The sequence below is a fragment of the Penaeus japonicus genome, unplaced genomic scaffold (assembly GCF_977035675.1).
Source record: "Penaeus japonicus unplaced genomic scaffold, GWHDUDI00000001_assembly GWHDUDI00000042, whole genome shotgun sequence".
Lineage (NCBI taxonomy): Eukaryota > Metazoa > Arthropoda > Malacostraca > Decapoda > Penaeidae > Penaeus > Penaeus japonicus.
In genome coordinates, this window is record NW_028234444.1 from 5,705,424 (window position 1) to 5,727,923 (window position 22,500).

Here is a 22,500-nt window from a genome sequence, read left to right on the forward strand (position 1 = left end):
CAGATACACAGCCACAGACAGAGACAGATACACAGCCACAAACAGACACAGATATAGACAGATACACAGACACAGACAGAGACAGATACACAGCCACAGACACAGACACAGACACAGACACAGACACAGACACAGACACAGACACAGACACACAGACACAGAGACAGACGCAGAGACAGACGCAGAGGCACAAAGAGAGAGAGAAAGAGAGGGGGGTGGGGTGGAAGAAGAGAAAAAAAATGCAATGATAAAAAGAAAATACTCGTAAATAAAACATATGAAATAAATAATAGACCAAAACAGGCATGCAACAAAACAACAATGCAAACTGAAAGAGGAAAGAAATCCAGCGACCCAAGGACAGGCCGCTCCTTGTGTATCGGGTTGCACGCGTCACCTGATGTTGCATCTCGCTTGGCTGTTGCCAATGTTGTTGCTATTGTTGTTGAAGTTGTTGTGTCTACGCTGTTGTTGATGATGATGGTTATGGTGGTGGTGGTTTTGATGATGGTGGAGGGGGGGGGGGTGGTTATGGTGTTTTTTTTATGGTGATGGTGGTTTTGATGATGGTGGTGGTGTGGGTTAAGGTTTTTGCGGTGATAATATTGGATGAAACAGAGGCAGTGTAGAAGGTTTTTGTTGATTAATAACAAATGTAGATAAAAATATGTCTGAGATTTACTTGATAATGTTAAATATTAGTGAATCAATGTTTAAATGCAAAGAACATAGTGTACAAAATACAACTGATTGAGTCCTGTTCCTAACACCTTCATATAATTCCCTTCCCGAGCTCCGTCCGCCTCTGACCTCCCTGTCTCCTCTTTCCAGCCTGCCTCCGACGACGCCGCTCCTCGGCCGCCCACCCGCCGCCCACCCGCCGTGCGCCTGCCCCGCGATGGCCGCGAGGCGAGGCGGCCGGGCGTGAGCGCCGCTCGCCGCCGCCCGACGATGCCGTCCCCGCGCGGCGCTGAGGAGCCCCGGCGCCAGGCGGCCCCGCGCGCGCGCTAAGCGCCTCCCGCGGCGCCATGGCCGTGACCATGCGCGCGCTCACCTACAGCTGGATCGGACTGTCCGCGGCGGCGCCCCTCGTCTTCCTGCTGTGCGCGTGGGCGTTGGGCGTCTTCCACTCGTACCGCCGCCACTGGCGCTCCGTCGACCTCTTTCTGCTGGCGGTGTTCGTGCAGGAGCTGCTGATGGCGCTGCAGGTGTTCGCCTTCGCTCTGCTCAGCCTCATGCGGCCCGAGTCCGGCGCCGCCTGCGGGGCCTTCGTCTGGAGTCTGAGCGCCACGCGCGCGCTGCAGGCGGCCACGCTGGCGTCGCTGCTGGTGGACCGCGCGCTCACGTGCCAGTGGCCCTACAAATACCGCTTCTCCGTGCGCCGCCACCAGATCCGCTACCACCTGGCGGTGCTGGCCACTGTGGCGGCGCTGGTGGGCGTGGCGTCGCTGCTGGCGCGCCCCGCCGACGCGCCCGCCGCCTTCGAGCACTGCAGCTTCCTGCCGCACGCGCTGCACGTGCGCCTGGCGCTCTTTGTGCTCAGCGTGTATGGCGTGCTGGCGCTGGCCGGCGGCGTCAGCGCTGGCGTGGTGCAGGCAGCGCGCGGTTGCTCCGTGCCCGCGCGCGCGCACTCGGACCTGGCGCCCATTGCCTCCGCCACCGCCTCCTCCACCGCCTCCAGCGCCGCCCGCGCGCCCGCTGCCTCTTCTGCCTCCACCGCCTCCTCCACGGCGTCCTCAGCGCGCGCGCCCGCCGCCGGTCTGCACGCCGCCTCCTCCACGTCTGACCTGGTGCCGCCGCCGCCGCCGCACCGCCCCCCGCCCGCGCTACCCGTCCGCAGCCACAAGGGCGCGGGCGCAGCCAGGGGAGGCGGCGTCCCCCGCTCGCCCGCCTCCGACTTCCGGTGGGGCACCACGCTGGCCGTGGCGGCGCTCTGCTTCCTCGTCAACCACCTGCCGTTCATGGTGAGTACCCGCAGGCCTTCCTGACCTGTGACCTGGCCTCCTTCAGAAGCAGTCCGCGCGCACAGGTCAGGCTTTTTTCTATCACGAACCTTTCTGGTCGAAAAGAAGTGGATGTCACGTTACGTGACATCTCAAGGGCGCTTGGTCTCTTTTTCTCCCTTACTCCTTCTCTCCCTCCCTCCCTCCCTCCCTCCCTCCCTCCCTCCCTCCCTCCCTCCCTCCCTCCCTCCCTCCCTCCCTCCCTCCCTCCCTCACTCCCTCCCTCCCTCTTTCCCCTCTCACTCTCTCCTTCCCTCTCACTCTCCCTCTCACCTCCCCCTCCTCTTTCTCTCACACAAATCGACCATTAAGAATAAGAAGTAAAGAACAAAATAGCATCCTTACTACCATTTCTCTATCATCGAGTCGGAAAAAAAAAAATCTAGAATGAAACACCATAATTTATCTCATAGTTTTCCCTATCATCTAATCGAAAGGAACCTAATTTTATCTAAAGGATCCTAATCTAATAAAAAAGAACCTAATCTAATCAAAATGAACCCAATCTTATCAAAAGGAACCTAATCTAATAAAAAAGAAATCAAATTTAATAAAAAAGAAATCAAATTTGATAAAAAGAAAAAGTATTCTATAAAAAAATCTCATTCTAATAAAAAAAAAAAACTAATCAAATCCCAAAAAAAGTAATTTAATCAAAAGGAACCTAATCTATTTTAAAGAATCTAATCTAATCAAAGAGAAACTAATAAAATCCAAAGGAAAAGTGATCTAATCCAAAGGAACCTCATCTCATCGAGAGGTACGTGAGGTACGGGGCACGCACGCGCACCGAGGACCGCATAACTGGCGGGGAAGTCAAAGTTTCCCGAAGATGGCCTTTATGAGGGGTGGGAGGTTTAGGGGTTGGGGGTTGGGGGGTATAGGTAGGGGGGAGAAAGGGGTTGCATGGGGGTGAATTGGGGAGGGGGGGGGGGAGGGAATGGCTCAGAACAATGAGCCATTTGGGGCGGAAGGTATGACTATTATATGGATATTTTTCCGTCTATTTTTTGGCGTTTTGAGTATAGGGGGAGGGGGAGGGGGGAGGGGGATGTGAGGGGCTAGTGGGCGGTGGATAAGGGAGGGGTAGGTGGAGTGGGAGGGGAGGGGGAAGGGGAGAGGGGTCAGAGGTAAGGGGAGGTGGAAGGAAGGGGGAGGGGAGAGACGAGGTTTGAGAGAGGGAGGGGAAGGTGGAGAGGGAGGGGAAAATGGAGAGGGAGGGGGAGGGGAAGGCGGAGAGGGAAGGGAGGGGAAGGCGGAGAAAGAGGGGAGGGTGGAGAGGGAGGGGGAGTGTGGAGAAGGAGGGGAGGGTGGAGAAGGTGGAGAGGGAGGGGAGGGTGCTGGGAGAGGGGGGGGTGTAGCAAGAGCTTTTGTTTCGTCATTCGTAATAATCCTGTTGCACGGATCTCGTTGCGTAATTAGCTGTAATTGGTCGTCTTTTATGGGCGTCTTTTCCAATTATCTTTTTTTTTTTCTTCTTAACTTGCTGTCTTCTTAAAGAAAAAAAAATCATGTCAATCGGATGCTTAGATTGGAGATAATTTCGAAAGGATGAGGGGGGAGGGGGGAGGGGGGAAGGGGTTGGGTTTTTCTTTCTCTGTCTCGTCTCTTTCTCTTTTTCCCATTCTCTCTCTTTATCTCTCTTATTCTCTCTCTTTATCTCTCTTATTCTCTCTCTTTATCTCTCTTATTCTCTCTCTTTATCTCTCTTATTCTCTCTCTTTATCTCTCTTATTCTCTCTCTTTATCTCTGTCTCTCTCTCTCTCTCTCCACTCTCCACTCTCCCTATCCCTCTCCCTCCACCTCTCTTCCCCTCTCCTCTATTTCTCGTTTTTCTTTCCTTCCCTCTTCTCTCTCCTTCCCTCTTCTCTCTCCTTCCCTCTTCTCTCTCCTTCCTTCCTCTCTTCCTCTATAGGAGAAAAAAGAAGGGAATAGGAGAAGTCAAGGGAAAAGAGGGGTGGGAAGGGGGGAGGTAAAAGGGGAGTGGGGAAGGTGGGGAAGGAGGAGCTGAGTGGCAGCGAAGGTGGGAGTAGGAGGTAGGGGGAGGGGGGAGAGGCGAACGAAGTCCAATTTTTTTTTTCATAAGAAGTACTTTGTCGACGCCATTTTCCCACGTGTTTTTTGTTTCTTTTTTTTTTACAGGTAGAAGGTAGAATGCGAGACAATGGCAGGAGAAAAGGGGGGGGGGTTAAGCTTTATATGTTGTTGTTATTGTTATAGTCGTCATTATCATCATCTTTATCTATATTTTTATATTTATATTTATGTGTATATGAGCGTGTATGAATGTGCGTGTATAATAAATGTGCGTATGCGTGTGTTAGTGTGTTTACGTCTGTTTGTGCATTACGTCAGTGTGTGCACTACGTCGGTGTGTGCATTACATCTGTTTGTGCATTGCGTCTGTTTGTGCATTGCGTCTGTTTGTGCATTGTGTCTGTATGTGCATTCGTCTGTTTGCGTGTGTGTGTGGAAGCAGTTCGAACGGAAGAAAAGAGGCATCGTGAAAGTAAAACCGAACCGGTTAAAGACGTGCCGCGCGAGCGTGCGCGCGCAGCGCGCGCGCGAATCTCAGAAGTTCCCCAAAAGTGCAACTCTGTCTCTGGGATTTGGGTGGGTGTGGTTGCCCCCCCCCCCCCCTCCCCCTGGCTTATGCTCTTGCATTGTGTCTGTATGTGCATTCGTCTGTTTGCGCGTGTGTATGTCTTCTGAACACGGAGCAAAAGGCATAATCGGTGAAAGTAGAAACCGAGATGATTAAAGACGCAACCTAGAAAACACACAAACGGCAGAAGGTTCTCCCAAAAGAGGCAGATTTGGAGGGACACATGAGGATTTGGGTGTGGTTGCCCCCCCCCCTGCCTCTCCCGCTCTGGCTTATGTGTCTGTCTGGTTCTGTCGCTCTCTCTCTTTCGGTCTGGACTCTCTGCGTTACCTCATCCTTTTGAAATGTACGTAACCACTTGTCTTAATAAACTTGTCAAAGCCAACGTCACATTCTCTCTCTCTTCGGTCTCTCGCTGCTTACCATCATCCTTTATGTGTTCACGTAACCACTTGTCTTAATAAACTTGTCAAAGCCAACGTCACATTCTCTCTCTCTTCCTCTCCCCCACTCCCCCTTTTCCTCCGCTCCCCCTCCCCTTCTGCCATCTTCCTCTCCCCCTCCCTCTCCCTGTCCCTCCCCCCCTCTCTCTCTCCCTCTCCCTCTCCCTCCCCCTCCCCCTCTCACTTCCTCCCTCCCCTTCTCCCCCTCTTCCTCCACCACCCCACCTCCCCCACCTTCGCCTCCAGCTGCGCGCCTTCGACTGACCGGGAGTGAGTACCTGTCCACCTTGATATATAACAGTACACACGATAAGAACATTTACCCCCCCGCCCCAAGAAAAAAAAAATTCAAGAGCTGATTTCCAAGTCCATTTGTTTTGATATCATGATTGCCTTGGAAGAGATGGTCCGTTTTGCGTCCGTTGTGTCTACGCCGTTGCCTGTTGTGGGCGTTTTTTTTTTTATTCTATTTTTTTTTATTTAGTTGCCTCGCGTTTGAAAGTACTTCATTGTGGCTGGTAACTTGTACTCGTGGTTGTTATAACTGGACTGCCGAGGGAGGGAGAAAGGGAGGGAGGGAGGGAGGGAGGGAGGGAGGGAGGGAGGGAGAGAGGGAAAGGGAGAGAGAGGGAGAGAGGGAGGGAGGGAGAGAGGGGGAGAAGGAGAGAGGGAGAGAGGAAGAGAGGGAGAGAGGGAGAGAGGGAGAGGGAGAGAGGGAGAGAGGGAGAGAGGGAGAGAGGGAGAGAGGGAGAGAGGGAGGGAGGGAGGGAGGGAGGGAGGAGGGAGGGAGGGTGGGTGGGAGGGTTGTGAATGCTTCTGTTGTTGCGGTTGATTCTATTTTAAGAAGATTTTTGTTTATGGATATTATTTGTAACTTCTCTGTTGTGGCGGTAACTGTACTTTGTTGTGTAACTACGCAAGGTGGAGATATGTTGTAAGGGCTATTTCATTTACAACTACGCTTTTGTGATCTGTAAATTCCGTCTGCACTTGTAAATACGCTGCTGAACGTGATTGCTTATATAGGGTTAATATTTTGTTAGTCAATCATATCACTTGCTTTCCACGATAAAGTGTAACTACGGTTTCGTAACTACTGTTATCGAAATAACTTGGAGATACAACTACAATTTTGTTTCCTCATGTCTCTACGATTTTTCTCGCTGCAACCACAAATTTCACTCGTTTCACAAGCAGCATTGCATCGGGGGGTAATTTTAGTGCAACTGGTCATTTCACGCCCTCCCCCCCTCCATCCTCCCCCCTCCCCTCCCCCACGCCTCTTGTTGTGTTGGTGTCCGGCCGTAACTACACGCTTATAACTGGTTTGAAACGGAGTAGTGACCAGCTGATGGGCGGGAGTGAGTGGGCAGTCGTCGGTAATGAATAGTCACAACATTTTAATGAGTGGTTCTGCCTGCAAGTCATGCCCGGAGAGCGCTTCTTGGTAATCTTGTTGCTATTTTTGAGTGTGTGAGTGAACAAGTGAATGAGTGAGGGAGCAGGTGAGTGAGTGAATAAGTGAGCAAGTGAGTGAGTGAGTAAGTGAGCAAGTGAGTGAACAAGTGAGTGAGCAAGTGAGTGAGCGAGGGAGCAAGTGAGTGAGCGAGTGTGTGAGCAAGTGAGTGAGTGAGTGAGTGAGTGAGTGAGCGAGTGAGTAAGTGAGCGAGTGAGTAAGTGAGCGAGTGAATAAGTGAGCGAGTGAGTAAGTGAGCAAGTGAGTAAGTGAGCAAGTGAATGAATGAGCGAGGGAACAAGTGAGTGAGTAAATAAGTGAGTAAGTGAGCGAGGGAGCATGCGAACAAGCGAGAGCCCATGAAGGTATACATGTAATCTTACTGTTCATTCTTACTAATGTGCTTTTTCAAGGCTTGTTACACTTCCAGCCATTAAGTTTAGAAAAGGGAAACAGGAGAGAGAAAGCAAAGCGTGAGAGTTACTGACCAAACAAGGGAAAAGAGAAACAAAAACAAAAGAAAATCGCTGGGAATCCGCCGACAGCTTAAAAAGAAGAGGAATACGGCGAGAATAATGATAATAAGAATCCAACAGACGCGTTGAGAAAGTAGTTTGCAAAAAAAAAAAAAAAAAAAAAAAAAAAAAAAAAAAAATTGCGGGAATTTTTTTTTTTCTACATTTCTTAGACTTCTTTCTAGATTTCTTGAGCTCGTTATCTAATTCAAATTTACGAGGAAAAAGAAAGAAAAGAATAAATAAAAAAGATGAAGCGAAAGAAGGGAATGACCTCGAAGTGAGTCCAAGTGAAGTAAGAGAAGCGAGGTGAGGCGAGGCGAGGGAGGGTACATGCCGCCCGCACGCCCTTCCTTGACGCGCTATCATCGGCGTCAAGGAGGTCGTGACGCGGAAGGGGTTGATGGGGAGGGGGGGAGGGTGTTGGATGGGTGGGGGGAGAGGGGGTGTTGTGGGGCGTTTCACTTGATTTCGATGTCTTTTTTTTTCTTTTTCTTTATTTTCTTTTTTTTTTCTCTTCTTTATAGGAGGTTGTGTGTTTGTGTGTTATTTTTTGCTTGTGTAGTTGTATGTTCATATATATATAACTAAAGCACACACACGCACACAGACACACACACACGCACACACACACACACACACACACACACACACACACACACACACACACACACACACACACACACACACACACACACACACACACACACACACACACACACACACACACCATTTTTTTGCGTCCAAGATTATACGTTTGGAACAGAAAGGAGATGCGAGTATGTGTGTTTGTCTTTCCAATTTTCGACAAGTGTATTTTACAAGGAGATGGGAAGGGGAGGGGGGGGGGGAGGCGATGGTAGGGGGGAGGGGGGTAAAATTTAAGGACCGGATGTTGCCGTCTGCAATTTCAACCGGGAAGCAGTTGCAAGCCCGGGAACAACACGCCGCGCTCTCTTCAAAGCTCCTTGGCGGCATAACCTTCCCTCTCGCGTTTCCCCTACCCTCTTCTTCCTCTCTTTTCTCTCCTTTTCCCTCCTTTTCTTCTTCCTCTTCCTCCTTTCTTTCCTCTCCCTCTCCCTCTTCCTCCTATCCTTCCTCTCCCTTTCCTTCTCCTTCTCCTTCTCTCCCCTCCCTCTCCCTCTCCGTCTTTTCTCCTACTTCTCATCCCCCTCCCCCTTCCCCCTACACCCCTCCCCCCTTCCCCCTACTCTCCCCCCCTTCCCCCTTCCTCAGATCTTCCCAGCTTGTCACAGCGGTAAGCATCGAGGTTTTGCCACGAAATTGGAGCCAGAGTCGGGATCCGTGCGGAGGGAGGGGGGGGAGTTGGAGAAGGGAAAATGGGGGGGGGGGGAGTGACTTGACCACTTGCTGCGCTTGTTACATTTCTCTTGGCGGGCTCTCTTTCGCCTTTGCGGTTGTCTGGGTGTATGTATTCTGTCTATTTATTTTTCTTTCTCTCTCTCTCCCTTCCTCTCCCTTCCTCTCTCCCTTTCTCCTGCTAGGTGGCTGTATTATTCTATTATTTATATAATGTGTTTTCTTTATAAGTGGATTTTTTTTCTTGATAATTGCCTTTTCTTCTTGTCGTCCCCCTACCACCCCTCTCTCTCTCTCTTTCTCTTTTTATTTTTTATTTTACGAACTATGATTTATCCTTAAAAGGAAATTCTGTTACTGTTTATAAGTGCAGTTTATTTTTCTTTTTTTTTATTGATATACCCCTATATCTTCCTCCCCCCCCCAGCACCTAAACTCTATTAAAAAAAAAAAAAAAAAAAATTGAGGAGACAGATAGCTTTATTTTCACTTGATTTCTTGTGCCTTACATTTCTTCCCTCAGTTCTTCCTCTTTTATATTTTAAGATCAAAGACATGTGCAAGAAATATATCCATTAATTTTCATTCATATTAACGTTTCTCTATTAGCTTCGTGGTCAGGCCGGTGGGGTGGGGTGGGGGGGAGCCGAGGGTGTGTGGGGAGAGGGATGGAGGGGGGTATGGTTGTATGGGTGGGTGGAAGGTGTGTGGAAAGGTGGGTTGGGTTGGGTTGGGTAAGTGGGCTGGTGGGTGAGTGTTCAGTAAAGTAAGTGGGTAAGTGGTAAATGTATGGTGACCTTGTTAATTATTATGAACGTAAATGTATATGTAAATTTATATGGTTGTGCTTGTATATATATATATATATATATATATATATATATATATATATATATATATATTGTTATTATCTCGTAACGCATAATTTCAGTCTCATTCAGATTACTCACGCTCATTCATACTTTATCCATGCGTAATTTTTTTCTTCTTTTTTCTGAATGAATGATTTTTTCTCCGTGTGTGTGACTTTCGATACTTATGCGAAGGAGAAAGTCCAGGCACGGTGCTTGGGTTTTCCCTGCAGGCAGTGAGGTGTCGATGCATGATGAAAGCAAAGGTGTTGGGGTCTTTGGCATCTTGCAGTCGGTGGAATGGAGTAAAGAGGGGGAGGGGCAGGCAGGTAGGCAGGTAGGTAGGCAGGGAGGCAGGCAGGCAGGCAGGCAGGCAGGCAAGCAGGCAGGCAGGCAGGCAGGCAGGCAGGCAGGCAGGCAGGCAGGCAGGCAGGCAGGCAGGCAGGCAGGCAGGCAGGCAGACAAGGAGGTAGGCAGGCAGACAGACACACACACACACACACACACACACACACACACACACACACACACACACACACACACACACACACACACACACACACACACACACACACATACAAAGAAAGATTCGCAAGACATTATACAAAAGAAAAAAAAAGGAAAAGAATTACAAAAAAAAACAAAACAAAAAAAACAATGAAGATTTCCGAGAATCGAGTCAAAAGCCTCTGGTCTTGGATCGCAATATCGACAGCGGCCTTTAAAGCGAGGTTCTTGGAAGACAAAAGGAGGAGGAGGTGGTGGAGGTGGAGGTGGAGGTGGTTAGGTAAAGGTAGAGGTGGTTAGGTAGAGGTAGAGGTGGTTAGGTAGAGGTAGAGGTGGAGGAGAAGAAGAAGAAGAAGAAGAAGAACAAGAAGAACAAGAAGAACAAGAAGAACAAGAAGAAGATAAAGAAGGAAAAGATGATGGAGAAGAAGGAGAAAGAGAAGCTGGAGATGGAGATGGAGATAGAAGCGCTGGGACCTCGCCAAGCCTAAACACCGGGTCTCTCACCCTTCCAGTCACGGCCAGCCCGATACCAGCCACTTTCTACAGACTGGGAGGGGGAGGGGAGGGGAAGGGGGGTAAAGGGGAGGAGTTGAGGGGGTAAGGGGGAAGGGGAGGAGTTGAGGGGGTAAGGGGAGAAGGGGGAAGAGGAAGAGTTAAGGGGGTAAAGGGGGAAGGGAGGAAGGGGAAGAGTTAAGGGGGTAAAGGGGGAAGGGAGGAAGGGGAAGAGTTAAGGGGGTAAAGGGGGGGAAGGTGAAGAGTTAAGGCGGCAAGGGGGGGAGGGGAGGGGATGAAGGGAGGGGTAGGGGGGAGCGGCTGTCCGGATCAGTGTGTATTTTCCGAATGAAGGTTGTGGTTAGTATCTTTTTTTTTTCTCTCTGTTGATCTTTCTGGATTTAGTGGGGGTGAGGGGGAGGGGGAGGGATAGGGGTGAGAGAGGTAAAAAAGAAGGGGGATAGAGAAAGAAAGAAAGAAAGAAAAAAGAAAGAAAGACAGACAGACACAAAGACAGACGTAAAGAGTAGAACCGCAAGAATATCGGGTTTGAAAGTGGTAGAAAAATGGTGGGAAATTTCCGAGATCTTTCCGAGGAAGAGGAGGAGAAGAAGAAGAAAAAGCTCATCATTATTATTAGTGATTGTTATTAATGATGATAATGATACTGATAATGATAATGATGATGCAATGATAACAATAATTATAATGATAATAGAAACAGTAATATTAATGATAATAACAACAACGATAATGGTAATGAAAATAATGACAATATCATTACCACTAATCTTATTCTTATCATTACCATTATTCATTAGTATTTTGTTTCTTGTAAGATTCGCACGGGATTGTCGACTTTACGATCACAAATTACGCATACTCTTGTCTTCCTGGAAATATTGCACATGCACAGTGACTGCCAACTTCGTAACTCTCACGGTGATGTCGCTGCAAGAAGATTGTGCTCTCGCTTTTCTTGCGTGTGCTTGCGTGTTCTTAGGTGTGTGAGCGAGTTTTTGTCTTTTTTGCGTTTGTATTTTGTGCATGTGTCTGTTTGTGTGTGTTTGTGTGAGATTGTGTGTGTGTGTGTGTGTGTCTATATTTTCTTTTTTTCCTTTTTTTTTTTTGGTGCTAACAAACAAAATTAACCGGGCGTGTCGCACTATTATCATCACCTATACACAGATGTCATGATTGTAAGATTGCGTGACCAGGTGGCCACAGCTGGTTGAGATCCATCAAGTTTCATCAATCACCATCTGGTTAAGAGAGAGAGAGAGAGAAAGAGAGAGAAAGAGCGAAGAGAGAGTGGGAGAGAAGAGAGAAAGAGAGAGAGAGGAAGAAAGAGAGAGAGAAAGAGAGAGGAAGTGGGTATTGTATTCTTCGCCCGGATGATTTTTTTTCTTCTCGCTCGCTCATAAAGTGTGTTTACGACAGTCACTGTACGTGCGTGCGTGTGCATTTTCTCCTCTACGCATGGATGGGCGGAGGTCGGGTTGTGTGTTCATTAGTGTGAGGGGGTAGGGGCATTGCTTTCCCTCCCTCCCTTTCCTTCTTCTTCTTCTTCTTCTTCTTCTTTTCCTCCTCCTCCTCCTCCCCTCCCCCCTCCCCCCACATCCTCCTCCTCCTTCCCATCCTCCTCCACCTCCTCCCCCCATCACCACCACCTCCCTCCTCCTCCCCTATCACCACCACCTCCTCCTCCTCCTCCCCCCATCACCACCACCTCCCTCCTCCTCCCCCCTCCTCCTCCTCCTCGTTCTCGTTCTTGTTCTCTCGCTGTAGCACGCGTGCGTCTCCTTGCGTAGGTGACCCGGGACCGTGGGAAGAAACGGGTCGGGTCGGGCCGAGACGTAAGTGAGTCTGGTTAGGGATTGCCCAACTACGAGAGGGAGAGGGGGAGGGAGGGAAGGGAGGGAAGGAGTGGGGAGGGGGGGAGAAAAAGAGGTAGGGAGGGAGAGAAAGAGAGAGGGTAGGAGGGAAGAGGGAAGGGAGGAGTGGGGGGAGGGAAGAGAAGGGAAGGGAAGGAGGGGGGAAGGGAGGGAGGGAAGGAGTAGGGGGAGGGAGGGAGGGAAGGAAGGAGGGAGGGGGGCAGAGGAAAGGGAAGAAAGGAGGGAGGTAAAATGGTGGGAAAGTAAAAAGAGTGAGAGTTAAGGAAACCTTCGAAAGGGATGGAAAGATAATATTATATGTCTGTTTATCTCTCTCTCTCTCTCTCTCTCTCTCTCTCTCTATATATATATATATATATATATATATATATATATATATATATATATATATATAGAGAGAGAGAGAGAGAGAGAGAGAGAGAGAGAAAGAGAGAGAGAAACTGGCCCTTCTTACCACAGAATGTTCATGGGAGGAGGTTTATGATGCGCATGTGTTGTGTGTTCAGAGGGGGGAGGGAGGGGGGAAGGGGAAGAGGAAGGGGAGACGCAGGGGTGGGGGGGAGAAAGGGCGTAACTCGTGGCATCTCGGGGAGTCGTGCCCGATGGTAGGGCGTGGTGGGAAGGGGAGTTGCGTTGGTGAATGTGTCGGGGGGGGGTAGGGGGTAGGGGGGTAGGTATGTGTGGGTGATGTAAGGGGAAGAGGGCAAGAGGGTGGTTGGGGGGGGGTATGTGGTAAAGGGAAGGGCTGGGGTATATAGTAAGGTGGGTGGGTGGGGGGGCGAGGGTGTGAGAGGGAGGGTGTGTGGTGAGAGGGAGGGAGAGGGGGTATGGTTGTATAGGTGGGTGGAAGGTGTGTGGAAAGGTGGGTTGGGTTGGGTTGGGTAAGTGGGCTGGTGGGTGAGTGGGCAGGTAAGTGGTTAAGTGGTAAATGTGTGGTGATCCTACTAATGGTTGTTTGTATGTATGAATGCAAATCTAAATTACAAATGCAAATTTGTATGGTTGTGCTTGTATGTATATAGATATATTTTTGTTTACTCACGTCTATATTTCTGAAGGTATATATATCTATATTCGTTTTTGTGTTCATTGCTTACATATGTAAATTCGTGTATTTGCATATAGATTCGTGTATGTGTATTTGCATTCGTGTGTATATGTATATATCAAAATATGTGGATATCGTGTTTGAGCGTGTGGAGACAATGTCTATGTCTGTATATGTAATGTAATGTGTATATATAACATCTGAGTGTGTGGATACAGTGTCTGAGTATGTGTATGTAACGTTTAAATGTATTTAGATAAAATTCAAGTGTGTATATGTAGTGTAATGTGTATATATAACATCTGAGTGTGTGAATACAGTGTCTGAATATGTGTATGTAATGTTTAAATGTATTTAGATAAAATTCAAGTGTGTATATGTAGTGTAATGTGTATATATAACATCTGAGTGTGTGGATACAGTATCCGATTATGCGTATGTAACATTTAAATGTATTTAGATAAAATTCAAGTATATATACACGATATCTAATTGTAAAGGTGGGGCGAGGAGATGCAGGTATATATTTGCGGGTGTGATAATTACGGTGATGATGCGAATTGCGGTGAGGTTAAACTGCGCCGAGTGATTAAGGAGTCAACTTCTCGTAAATACTTTTGCTCTGACGTGTCCATTGCCTTTCCGAATTCTAAACGCTGGGTGATGGATAGGCGGTTGAAGTTTGGTTGTCGATGGCCGAAGTGGTTGTCGGGGTGATTCTCGGTCAACCATAAAAAAAAAAAAAAAAAAAAAAAAAAAAAAAAAAAAAAAACGAAAAAGAAGGTTGATTTAAGGGGAATGGATGAATTTAATGCAGGCGTGGCAGTCTAAGACGACCGAAGTTCGGCAAATAGAATCATAGAATCAGATGATATAGATAAACATGATATATATGATATAAAGACTAAACAAAAATGAAGAGATAAATATGTAAATTGATATGTAAGTAGATTCGATGAAAACCCTATAATCATTCTCAAAGAAATGGAAGAAAAACAAGAGCAAATACATACACAAACGACATAAATAAGCAAAAATAAGTGCATAAAAAGGTAAGATCGATAAACAAATATGAAAAATATACATTCCCTCTTCCCCTCAAACAAATATAAGGAAAACAAGAACAGAGGACAATAACAAGAAGAACAACAGAACAGAACGACAACAGTGCAACAGCAACAACAACAAACCAGGATGTACACAGTGTCACCGCGGTTCACAGACCCCCCCCCCCTTTCAACCCTCCCCCTGCCGCCCCTAAAAAAAGAATATTTTCACATTTTGCCTCAAAATTTCCAAAATAATTCCACCGCGACGCCGCCCATCTCTCGTGAAGGCTGAGCTCGGTTACGCCCACGCCAGGAGAGCACAAGGCGGCCGCCCACACTCGCACGCCCACGACCGCCCGCACACAGATAGTCACCGCGCGCCCTTGATCACTGCGGGAGGGGGAGGGGAGGGGAAGAGGGTGGTTGCTTTTATTGCTATTATCATTATTAATATTATCATTTTTATTGATGTGATCATTATCATTATTAGTTTTATTGATATTGTTTTTATCATTATAATGATACTAGTAATAATAATGTTATCATCATTATTATTATTATTATTATTATCACTACTCCTACTACTACTACTACTACTATAACTGTTACTATTACTATCATTATCTTATTATTACTGTTTTTATCATGAAGTAGTAATAGTGTTTTAAAATCACCTGATTTGTTTATTTAATGTTATCAATGAAACTATCGATGAAAAATATAGACACAATGCATATGCACAAGTTATATAAGTAAAGAAAACAAAAATTCGAGGTGATAAATAAACACAGAACAAGAGTAATGCAACAGAAAGACTTCAACATCAACAAAGATCACAAAAAAAGACAAAGACAAAGACAAAAAAAAAAAGACAAAAAAAGAAAAAAAATGACAACAGCGGAACCTCACAACAAAAGCGCATCGCAAATCAGGCGCAGAAACACGCTAAAACAAACAGAATCGCATCGCCTGGCGTCGTCCCTAAAACCGGAGTCTCCGCCAGACACTTGCCGGATAACAAGAACAACAATATGAAGAACAAAAGCAGCAACATCAGCAGCAACGAGAAAGACTACAAAAATCAGCCACAGCAACAATACCATCAACATTTTCAACGAAACCCGAAAACAGAATCGCATCGCCTAATGTCCCTTAAAAAAGAATCGCATCGCCTAGGGTCCCCCAAACGGGAACTACTAGCCACCTGCGACAGAGAACAGGAACAGGAACAAGAGAAAAAAGAACAGCAACAAGAAGAACAACAATAACAAACACCAAATGAAGCCCCCAAACAAAGTCGCATCGCCTTGCGTCCCCAAACAGGAGCCTCGCCTCTGCCCGCGCCCGCCTCGCCACGCCTCCAGCCGGGAAATGCTTTTTGCAGACGCCAATTGGGAAATGTTGCGCTTTGCACGATGGAATTGCAACGGCAGTAATTGCAAAGGATATCTACTTCAGCAGCGGTGGCGATGTGTCGGTAATCATAAATAGGTGTTGAGATATAGGCCTATATGTGTATGTTTGTTTAGCAATCTGTTTATCTGTCTAATTATCTCTCGATCTATCTATTTGTTTATCCTTCTTTCTATGTGGTTAGCAACAAAATGATAAAAATAGTGATAGTTTTACGATAAAGCAGGCAATAAAATCTGCAATGGTAAGACACTACAAATATGAACAAGAAAATAAAGAACATTTTACAAGCAGTGTTGTAATATTTACACATTTTTTGACACTTCAACGCCCCCGTGACTTGCGTTTACCCTTCACCTTGTGTCCCCTCGCCCTCCCTCCCCCTTCTCCCCCTTCCTCTACCCCCTCTGTGCACCCCCACCCCCCTTCGTCCCCTGTCCCTCCTACTACTGCATTTTGCCTCCCCACCCCACCCCCTCCCCTCTACTCGCTCTTGCCCCCTACCTCTCCTTCTCCTTCTCCTTCTCCTTCTCCTCCCTCTCCCTCCTTCTTTTCGGTCCCTCTCCTTACCTCTTTCCCCTCCCTTCCCTCTTTCTCCTTCTCCCGCTTTAGCCTCTCTCTCTCCCATTCCCTCTCCTTCTCCCTCTCGCTCCTCCCCCTCCCCCCATATCCAGCGGAGGTCATAGGGGGCAAAATGCGCGCTGTGCTTCCTAAATGCAAAACTTTTGAACATTTTGAACGACTAAGTACTTAATTTTTTTCTTTTTCTTTTTTCTTCAGAATTTTTAGTTTCTTCTTTTTCTCTTTTGGATATTTTTTTAAAATTTGTCCTTGTCTTCCATATATATTTTTTTCATGGATTTCATTTTTCGTAAGTAGATTATTTGCATTGATTATTATTTTTTTTTAAATTCATGAACTTGTTTTCCATTTTCACTCCTTGCCTTTGGCTCGAGTTTTATACGAGTGTGACTTCATCTCTGGGTGTGTTTGCTCGAGGGGGAAGGGGGGAGCGAGGGTGGGGGTAGGGGTGGGGGTGGGGTGGGGGGTAAGCTGTTTGTGTCTGTGTTGGAGGTGGGGTTTGCTTGCGTGTTTGTGTCTGTGTGGGGGGGGGGGGGTTGTTGTTTATGTATGTATATGTATCACATGTTGCTTATTTAGCACGTTGTGCAGGCCTACAACTGAAAGTCACTGAAACTGAAAGATCACCTCTCTCTCTCTCCCTCTCCCTCTCCCTCTCTCTCCCTCTCCCTCTCTCTCCCTCTCCCTCTCTCTCCCTCTCCCGCTCTCTCCCTCTCCCTCTCCCTCTCTATCTCTATCTCTATCTCTATCTCTATCTCTATCTCTATCTCTATCTCTATCTCTCTATATCTCTATATCTCTATATCTCTATATCTCTATATCTCTATATCTCTATATCTCTATATCTCTATCTCTCTATATCTCTATATCTCTATCTCTATCTCTATCTCTATCTCTATCTCTATCTCTATCTCTCTCTCTCTCTCTCTCTCTCTCTCTCTCTCTCTCTCACAGCGCTCAGCCCAAGATAACAAGAGGTGTAGACGAGAGTGAATAACTTCACAATCCGGGAAATCGAGACTAAATGTCTCTTCATACTGCCATCTTGATACCATCCGCATTGTGAAGGCATTCATTCATTATTCATTCTTAGGCATACCCCGTTCAATAAAGATAATGAATGGTAAAGAGATAATAATGAAAATAATGATAGATTAAAATCGTCGCCGGTTTAACTGCGTGCTAGAGGGGCATGACCTCCGAGAGAGACGTCACCCTTCGGTCGGCCTCTGTGTGGGCGGGAGACTATGCCTTCTCTCTCTCTCTCTCTCTCTCTCTCTCTCTCTCTCTCTCTTTCTCTTTCTCTTTCTCTTTCTCTTTCTCTTTCTCTCTCTCTCTCTCTCTCTCCCCCCCTCTCTCTGTCTCTCCCCCCCTCTCTCTCTCTCTCTCTCTCTCTCTCTCTTTCTCCTTTTCTCTTTCTCTTTTCCTTTTTCTCTTTCTTTCTCTCACTTTCTCTTTCTCTTTATCTTTCTCTCTCTCTATCTATCTCTCTCTCTCTCTCTCTCTCTCTCTCTCTCTCTCTCTCTCTCTCTCTCTCTCTCTCTCTCTCTCTCTCTCTCTCTCTCTCTCTCTCTCTCTCTCTCTGCTGTACAAACCATTTAGGCATAGTTCATATGCCAATCTATGTGTATGCAGTGTATAGTATGAATTAACTTTTGAAAATTAATATCTCCCTCACTCTCATCTTTACCCTCAACCTCACCCACCCTCCCTCCCTCTCTCCCTCTCTCCCTCCCTCCCTCCCTCCTTTCCTTCCCTTCCCTTCCCTTCCCTCCCTCCCTCCCTCCCTTCCTCCTTCCTTCCCTCCTCTTCCTCCCTCCCTTCCTTCCTTCCTTTCTACTTCCCTCTCTTCCTCCCGCTCTCCTTCCGTCCATCCCTCCCTCCCTCTCTCTCTCCTTCCTTCCCTCCCTCCTTCCTTCCTTCCTTCCTTCCTTCCTTCCTTCCTTCCTTCCTTCCTTCCTTCCTTCCTCCCCCCTTCCTTCCTTCCTTCCTTCTTTTCTACTTCCCTCTCTTCCTCCCGCTCTTCATCCCTCCTTCCCTCCCTCCCTCCCTCCCTCTCGTACTTGAAGTTGAAGGGAAAGCGAAAACATATAGAGAGTAACAAGATCGATGACTTAAGAGCAGGATGTTTGGTCACAAGGCGGTGGAGGGGGTGGGGGTGGGGGTGGGGTGGATAGGCCTATCCGGGGAGAAAGGCTGAGAGTGGAAGGGAAGGGAAGGGGAAATGGGTGGGTACTTGAGTTAGGGAGGGAGGGGAGGGGGGGGAAGTCCTGAAGTGGCGTTGACCTGACCTGAAGGGGAGGGGGCTCTTGAAGAATGGGGGAGGGGGTCCTGAAGGGAGGATCTGAAGGGAGGACCTGAAGGAAGGACCTGAAGGGAGGACCTGAAGAAGGGGTCTTGAGGTGTGAGAAGTGATAAGGCGTAGCTGAGAGAGAGAGAGAAAAGGAAGTGATGGGAAGGGGAATTGAAAGGGTGGGTGGGTGGGGGGGTCATTACGGTGCCAAGGGGGGAGGAGGGAGAAGGGGGGGGAGGGTGTCACGCCAGCTGGGAGATGTCGAAGCCTCTCACCCGCTTCATGGCAGTTTCTCCGCCTTATTTAGGGAGGAAGAGCCGCGTCTTGGGTAATGGTTCCTCGTGCTGCGCGTCTGTCTCCGTTTGCTTGTCTGTCGTTTTGTCTCTCTCTTTGCCTCGTGTCTCATTTTCGCTCTGTCTCTTTTTTTGGTTCGTCTCCTTTGGTTCTTTGGCTCGTTTGGTTCTTTGGCTCGTGTGGTTCATCCTCCTCCTTCTCTGCTTCTGTACTTTCTTTCTATCCTTCTTTCCTTTTCCTTTCTTCCTTCTTTTCCATCTCCTCCCCCTCCTCCTCTTCCTCCATCTCCTCCTCCTCCATCTCCTCCTCCTCCATATCCTCCTCCTCCATCTCCTCCTCCTCCTCCTCCTCCTCCTCCTCCTCCTCCATCTCCTCCTCCTCCTCCTCCTCCTCCTTCCATTATCGTACATCTCCGTGCGGTTCGCTTTCGGAGATCGTGGTTCGTCGTTTTACGTGTCGAGTCGCTCCTCCGCTCGTGTTCATTCTGTATCAGATCGCTTGGGGAGGACTGTGACCCTCTGTGTGCGTGTGTGTGTTTGTGTGTGTGTATGTGTATGTGTATGTGTATGTATGAGTGTGAGTGTGAGTGTGAGTGTGAGTGTGAGTGTGAGTGTGAGTGTGAGTGTGAGTGTGAGTGTGAGTGTGAGTGTGAGTGTGAGTGTGAGTGTGAGTGTGAGTGTGAGTGTGAGTGTGAGTGTGAGTGTGTTGACAGGAATAAAGAAAAACTCGAAATTTCGATGGAGATGGAGACATGTCTTCTGCGCCGCCTTCGTGTGTCATGTGTCCTGTGTCCTGCGCCCTTGGGGGACACGTCACTCCTCCTCTTACCCCTTCCCTCCTCCATCCCTCCCCCTCTCTGCCAACCTCCCTCTCTACTTCTGTGCTTGCTATCTTGCTTTATCGAGTTTTATTTTTTCTTCTTCTCCTGCATCTCCTTCTTTCGCTCATGCTTCCAAGTCTTTTTGCTTAGTTCTTCTTTTCTTTCTCCTGGTTTTCTTCTTCGTTCTTTTGATCATTGTCGTCGCCATCCCTCTTCTCCTCTCCTTCATTTTCCTCTCCTTCTTCCAGTACCTCCTCCTCCTCCGCCTTATTTTCTCTCTTCCTTCTCTTCCTATTCTTATTTTTACTCTTCCTCCTCCTCTTCTTCCTCTTTTTCTTCCTTCTCTTCTTCTTCTTCTAATTATTATTTTTCCTCTTCCTCCTCCTTCTTTTCCTCTTCCTCTTTCTTTTCCTCTGCTAGAGAAAAGGAGGGGAAAGGGGAAAGGGTGTAGAGGGGAAGGATGGTAGAGATGTAGATGGATAAAAGGGGCGAAGGATAGAGGGGAAAGGGGGTGAGGAATAGAGGTGTAGAGGGGAAGAAAAGGGAAGGGATAGAGAGAAAGAAGGGGAGAGGGATAGTTATGTAGAGGGAAAGAGGAATAGAGGTGTAGAGGGAAAGAGGGAGGGGGAAGGTGTATAGGTGTAGAAGGGTTGAGAGGGAGGAGGGAGAGGTGTAGAGGTGTAGAAGGGTTGAGAGGGAGGAGGGAGAGGTGTAGAGGTGTAGAAGGGTTGAGAGGGAGGAGGGAGAGGTGTAGAGGTGTAGAAGGGTTGAGAGGGAGGAGGGGGAGGTGTAGAGGTGTAGAAGGGTTGAAGGGTAGGGGGGAAAGGGGGGGGGGGTAAGGGGTCGTATGGCGGAGGCAGGTTCTCGGGTCGGGCGAGTCGGGCCGCCTCGGGCAGACGGTAGCCTGTCCACATCTTGTTACTCGAGCATCGAACTTTGCCCCCCCCCCCTCCCCCACTTGTTCCCCGTACCCAGTCCCCCTTGTTCCTCCTCGCCCCCCCCCCACCCCCTACTCCTTCTCTCATTCTATCTGCTCCCTCCCTGATTCTCTCTCTCTGTCTCTCTCTCTCTCTCTCTCTCTCTCTCTCTCTCTCTCTCTCTCTCTCTCTCTCTCTCTTTTCTCTCTCTCTCTCTCTCTCCCCCCCCCTCTCTCTCTCTCTCTCTCTCTCTCTCTCTCTCTCTCTCTCTCTCTCTCTCTCTCTCTCTCTCTCTCTCTCTCTCTCTCTCTCTCTCTCTCTCTGTTTTTGATTTTCTTCTGGTTCTTCTTACTCTTTTTTTTTCTTTCGTCTGTCCCCCATCCCCCCATCTTTCTCTTCTATCCCCTCTCCTCTCCTCTTTTCCTCCTTCCTCCTTCATCCGTCCTCCCTCCTTCCTCCTCCCTCTCTCCCTCCCTCCCTCCCTCCTTCCTCCTCCTTCCCTCCCTCCCTCCTCCCTCCCTCCCTCCCTCCCTCCCTCCCTCCCTCCCTTCCTTTCTCCCTCCCTCCCTCCCTCCCTCCCTTTCTCCCTCCCTCCTTCCCAACCACCTTCCCCTCCCTCTCCCTCACCCCTTCCCTCCTTCCCCCTTCCTCTCTCCCTCACCCCCTCCCTTTCCCTCTCCCCCTCTACCTCATTTCCCCTCTCTTTCCCTCTCCCTCTTTCCCCCTCCCTTCCCCCCCCCCCCTTGTGTCACCATCCGTCACCAAAACGCGCCGGACGTCACGCTTTCCGCTCCGTCGCTTACCTTAACGCTACGATTTTTTTCCCTCTTTCCGTAACGCCGCCGCCGCCGCCGCCGCCTGATGGATGGGTCGTGCGGCTTGGTCGGAAATCCCCTCTCTACACCTCGGGTAGATCGGCCTTGTTGTCGTGGAACTGTCTCGCCCCGAATAGCAAGGAGGAAATAATGGCAAATAGCGTCCGTCATATAGTGGTTATGGCCGGGGAGGGGGGAGAGGGGGGAGGGGGGAGGGGGTCTTTTAGAGAGGTGTAGGGGTGAGGTTTAAAGGGGGGGTAGGGGAGTGCCAGGCTGTGGTGTTTAGTTACTCTTAAGGTCGAAGAACCTGTGGCGAAGGCTTGTGTTCATCGCCCTTGTGTCTTTTTGTATCCTTGTTCGTTTGTGTATGTGTGTATGTGTGTATGTGTGTATGTCTATATGTCTATATGTCTACATATCTACATGTCTACATGTCTACATGTCTACATGTCTACATGTCTACATGTCTACATGTCTACATGTCTACATGTCTACATGTCTACATGTCTACATGTCTACATGTCTACATGTCTACATGTCTACATGTCTACATGTCTACATGTCTACATGTCTATGTCTGTATGTCTGTGTGTCTGTATGTCTGTATGTCTGTATATATATATATATATATATATATATATATATAATAATGATAGTGATGATAACACTGATGATAATGGTAATGAAGCTTTCTCATTCGCGTATGAGATCGCATTTTATTTATTATTTTTTATTGTTTAGAAGAGAAATGAAAAAAATGCTATATCATCGAAATCTACTCATATTGTTATGCAAAAGTGTCATTGTATTACTTTTTGTTATTCATTTATTCAATATTTTGACCTTGTAAAATATGCATTTTTTTACGTGGAAAAAGTTATTTACATGATCTCTAAGTTCTTGTTTGTCTGTTTATGAATTTGTTTTCTTTATCTAGTGATTTTTTGTTTGTTTTTGTTTTCTATAATTATTTCTAAAATGATATATGCAAGATCTCTGATTGCTTTCCTTCTATATTTCTGTCTGTCTATTTATAGATTCATGTTTTTTTTAACGTGTGTGATGCTCAATTTTCCGCCATTTTTCAACGTTTACGAAACCCATTGATTTTTACGTAATTTTCGCTTATTTGTTTATTTTGTGTTTATATCTGTGCGTGTAGACACACACACACACAC

At 47.8% G+C, this 22,500-nt stretch overlaps 1 protein-coding gene across 1 annotated transcript in view; it reads left to right on the forward strand.

Annotated features, from left to right (window-relative positions):
- LOC122258059 (uncharacterized) overlaps window positions 1-22,500 on the forward strand; it is a 116,284-nt gene that overhangs the window by 25,218 nt on the left and 68,566 nt on the right. Inside the window, exon 2 of the mRNA XM_086535221.1 lies at window positions 832-1,964. Within this exon, the coding sequence (XP_086391347.1) occupies window positions 1,029-1,964 (936 nt within the window). The 5' untranslated portion in view covers window positions 832-1,028. The remainder of the gene's footprint in view (window positions 1-831; window positions 1,965-22,500) is intronic.